This window comes from Mercurialis annua, linkage group LG3 (assembly GCF_937616625.2).
Source record: "Mercurialis annua linkage group LG3, ddMerAnnu1.2, whole genome shotgun sequence".
NCBI classification, from domain to species: Eukaryota; Viridiplantae; Streptophyta; class Magnoliopsida; order Malpighiales; family Euphorbiaceae; genus Mercurialis; species Mercurialis annua.
Window position 1 is genome coordinate 67,216,744 of NC_065572.1, and position 4,343 is coordinate 67,221,086.

Below are 4,343 nucleotides of genomic sequence, written 5' to 3' on the forward strand. Positions count from 1 at the left end.
ATTATAAAAAAAAACCTAAAAATTTCTCAACTAATAATTTTTTTGAATCAATTATCCACAATTTTTATTATTTACTTTATATATAATAAAACTTATCTTCTTATTTTTATTGGATTTAATTATATTTGATTTATTTTATTAATTGGCATAAATATATCAATAAAATTTAATATGTATAATATTTTATAATTTTTAATATTATAAATATATCCTTATATTTTTATTATTTACACGTTTCCCCCTCGTTTCGTGTCCTTCATTTTGAAAATTTGCCGTTTTCCCGTGTCTGTTTCGTGTCGTTTCTGTTCCCCGTTTCCGTTTCCGTGCTACCTATACTATCGTTACTTTCATCCAATTCAATGATGAAATTAATAAAATACACAAATAAATGAAATTAGTAAAAAAAAGCCTATTATTATTGTTTTCCTTTTATTAAATTGTTCGTCGTGAAAATCTCGTCGTCTTTTCCTTGTAAAGCAAAGAAAAAAAAGAACACTCAGTAAGTACATTCGTGACTGCAAGAAATTTTAATGGCGCAAAGGAAAATTCAGACTCATAGAGAAAAATAGAAGCATAGCTTCCAATTCACTGCGTCTTCGTCATCAAGTAAGCTTATTTTTAATTTCTATTCTCGTTCTGTTCCCTTTTAAATTTCAATAGAGTTGAGCTTTTTATTCATTAAACCGTAAAATGAAGAAATCAATTGCGTCATAGTCGGATTTCTACAGTTGTTCTGGATTCATTTTAATCTGTTTGGTAACTCAGAAAATGCTGGGAAAAAGTAATGACGTTTTTCTTTCTCCAAAATGTTGCTTGGCTTTCTTTATTTAACAGGTAAAATGCTAGATAGAAGCATTATTTTGAGTTTCTGATCGAGTGTTTCATAAATTTTTTATCAAAATCATATTTTTGCAACAATAGAAATCTCCATTTTCTTTTTCTCAAAAATAATCTTAGGATCCCATAAGATTCAAGGAAAGTAAAATTAAGGGTTATTTGCATATTAAATTAAGTAAAATTAAGGCCTATTTTCATATTAAATCTCACTGTTTCACGTTTACAGCGATTTAATCACATTCTTATAGCATCACACATTCAATCTTTCGCGCTTTTGCATTGTGCAGTCTCTAGTCATTTTTCACCGAAAATGAAGCTAAAAAATTGTGTAAAAGGACGGCATGGCTTTTATATAAAACGACATCACAAAATAGAAATATACTACACAATGTCAAAAATTGAAAGATGGGGACGCGCAATGCCACCTTTTAGAAAATGAGTTAAATCGCTACAAATGTGAAACGTTGGGATTTAATATGCAAGTAACTCTAAAGTTAACTTCAAACTCAATTTTGTAAATTTAGTTGCCATTGGAATGGTATATATTTATACTCAGAAATCATCATCTGATTCACTAGAAGATGGAGTGCTTGATGAATCTGATACCAAATGTATACGGAAATCTTGGATTTTCAGCTGAGATCTCATTGGTAGTAATGGTGGTGGTGATGTTGATCCTATATTTGCTGCCACATTCTTTTTCTGCATCTTTTGAGATATATCATTACACACTTGATTCACCATGTCAAGAAAATCTTTCACAATCCCAAATAGTTGAAGTAGGTTCGTCCTGTCCTGTTTTGGAGCTCCTGCTTGGTAATAGTCTGTTGTTTTCTTCACTAGCTTCAGAATTCTTGTTTTCTCCTCTGCCACAACTTTAATCTCATTTTCAGTCTCGTCTAAAAACCCTTTCATTTCCCTGACAAAACCACCTTTTTCGCCATCTCCACACTGTGTAATGAGCAGCTGAATTTCGGCTATACGGGCTGAAAGAGAGGAGCATATGTTATTGAAGGTGGCGTAATCTACATTGGCTGCTTTCTTGACATTGGAGAATTCGATGCTTAATTGTCTTAATGCTTGTAGTCCTAGCAATATGTGTTCTTTCTCTCTGTCTGTTTCGGATAGGGTGTTCTGACCTGAATGTCTTTCACAATCATCGCTTTCAAAAGTTCGGTTCTGATTGAATACACGTCGTCGACCTTCTGATCGAACAACTTGTTCGACCACAAAATGAAGTAAAGTAGTTTTTCCATCGTTGCTTTTAACATCAGCGATCTTCCTAAGAGTTGTAAGATTGAAACCTTGTGCATTACCTCTAGACGTCCCGGCATTCATTCTATTGCCAGACTTAAGAATGGCTTCAAGAAGTTTTAAAAAGAGGCCCCGTCTCCGAAGCTCCTTGCATCCCATTTCTAGTGTTTGCAAAGATTCCTTGAGGTGAAGAATCTCTGCATCGTAATTTGATTTAAAAAGCATTGCATCGATCCTGAAAAATGCCGAGGGAACAGCCTTCAGGATGTAATAAAGGAAAGACTCTGCATCGGCAAGTCTACATGGGTTGCCTTTGAATTGCAGGATCTTGGCCTCTTCATCTGGGGTCGGCGCAATTCTGGCGAGTTTTTCAATGACATCAGTGGTAAGTCCATGGCCCTCGAACAGGGAATCGAGGATTTCTTTTCGAGAAACTGCTAATGATTTTAGTACAATTGCTGTATTCTGAGACTTCCTGGACTCGAGGATGAAAGTTTGAGTAGTAGAGGCAGTGTTTGGGCTGCTTATACTTGATGAGATTCCATTTGCTCGAGAGGTTTTGTGGTTTGGAATTGTGTATGCAAACAGTGCTTCTATCTCGTCATCATCAAATCTGCCAAAAAGAATAGGAGCAACAATGCATTAGAGAGCAGGATATAGATATTAGAGGAAACTAAGATAAATCAAGCCTTAAAAACATAGTAACCTGAGAGATCCATCAATGATCTCATTCCAAACCATTGAATGATCAGCATTAGCTATAACTTTGTCCCAGTGCAATGGCTTTAGCTTTGTATTGCCAACGCTAGTCCCTTTCGAGCTTGTCTCCGTTGAACGCATTGCCCCATTCTTGTTGTTTGTGTTCCATCTTGGTGCTGCCGGAGGTCTCAGTGACGAAACCAAACCACCAGCCTTCGGTGGTGGAACAGAATTTCTCTTTGTTATTATTGCTGGCGGAGGCAGAGGCGGAGGTGGTGGTGGTGATGTTGCTGGGGGCGGCAGTTGTGGTGGCGCTGAAACATTCTTTATTGTAGAGCAAGTTGAGGAAGGTGAAGCAGGGTTTTGCATGAATAAAGCTATTTCAAGAGATTGTTGATCTGATTCTGTCACTTCGGCTTTCGTTTCCTGAATTTTATGTATTTGTGTTCTTGTCGACTCTTCTTCTTCGAAGCTAGGATTCAACAAGACATTGGAGAACTTAGCTTTAAGTTTTCTGTTCTCTAAATCCTTGACATAAATAACATTTCGTCCATTTTCTTCAACTATCAGTCCTTTCACTCTCCCTCCAAACTCTCCGATTTCTTCATAAGTCACCACAGCTTCTCTTTCGAAGCTCGTATCAATTCTATTCCTCCACCGGCGTCTACCATATTTGTCATAATAGAAAAACAAAACTACTGAAATCATCAGAGTGATTACAAATGTGACAACAATAGCAATCACAACTTTTCTGTCAGACGACGACGATGATGGAGGAAACGACATTGCGAGAGTTTGACAGGGAGATAATGTTTCAGCAGATTGGGAGAAAGACAATGATAAAATCAAAGATAGTCAGTTTTATCTTACAACGTGAATGAAGCAAACAAAATAAGTTTTTTTATTTCTTTGTTCTTATAACCATTTTCTGCAAATTTTTCCTGTCTTTTGTTTTTATGTTGTTTGCTGAAACTTTCAAAGAAGTTGGTTGTTCTTTCTGATAAGCTTTATTTTATTCATTTAAGCTTCTGTCATATGCATTTACTAAAGAAACTCTTGTTTAAAGTTGAATACATAAATATGGATTTTGAAAGGTTAGCCGTCCTGCTTCATTTCCAATGTAATCGAGCTAAACCAGTCGGTTTGGTTGGGTTTTTGGGTTTGACTCGGTTTTTCAGTTCTATTTGCACTAAAAGTGAATTGAAGTTTTTTTTTACTTCTAAAATCGAACCAACTTAATTTTCCGGGTTGTTTCGGTTTTTGCACACCACTACTTGTATTCTCCAACTTTTGGATTTTATTACTGTGACATTAAACTATTCATGTTTAGTATTGTGAATTCACAATGTGAAGAAGATAATGAATAAAAAAGAAAACTCCATGGATGATGGACTCACTTGCAAGCTGCCGTATGGCAACGATGCTATAAAAGACAGCCTTTAACATAAATAATGCGGCAGGCCTACAAATATTTTACAGATTTTGTGCCAGCTTATGTTTGCCTTGTTCTTGTTGCCATGTGCAAGCTAAACCAAAAATGATGATCACACAAA

General features: G+C 35.6%; 1 protein-coding gene across 1 annotated transcript; it reads right to left on the minus strand.

Moving 5' to 3' along the window:
* Window positions 1-1,231: 1,231 nt before the first annotated feature.
* LOC126674636 (formin-like protein 4) lies at window positions 1,232-4,003 on the minus strand. Its single transcript, XM_050369120.2, has 2 exons — window positions 2,798-4,003; window positions 1,232-2,704 (listed from the first exon to the last, which is right to left on the minus strand). The coding sequence occupies exons 1-2, from the start codon at window positions 3,574-3,576 to the stop codon at window positions 1,390-1,392; spliced, it is 2,094 nt and encodes a 697-aa protein (XP_050225077.1). The 5' UTR covers window positions 3,577-4,003; the 3' UTR covers window positions 1,232-1,389.
* Window positions 4,004-4,343: the final 340 nt, after the last annotated feature.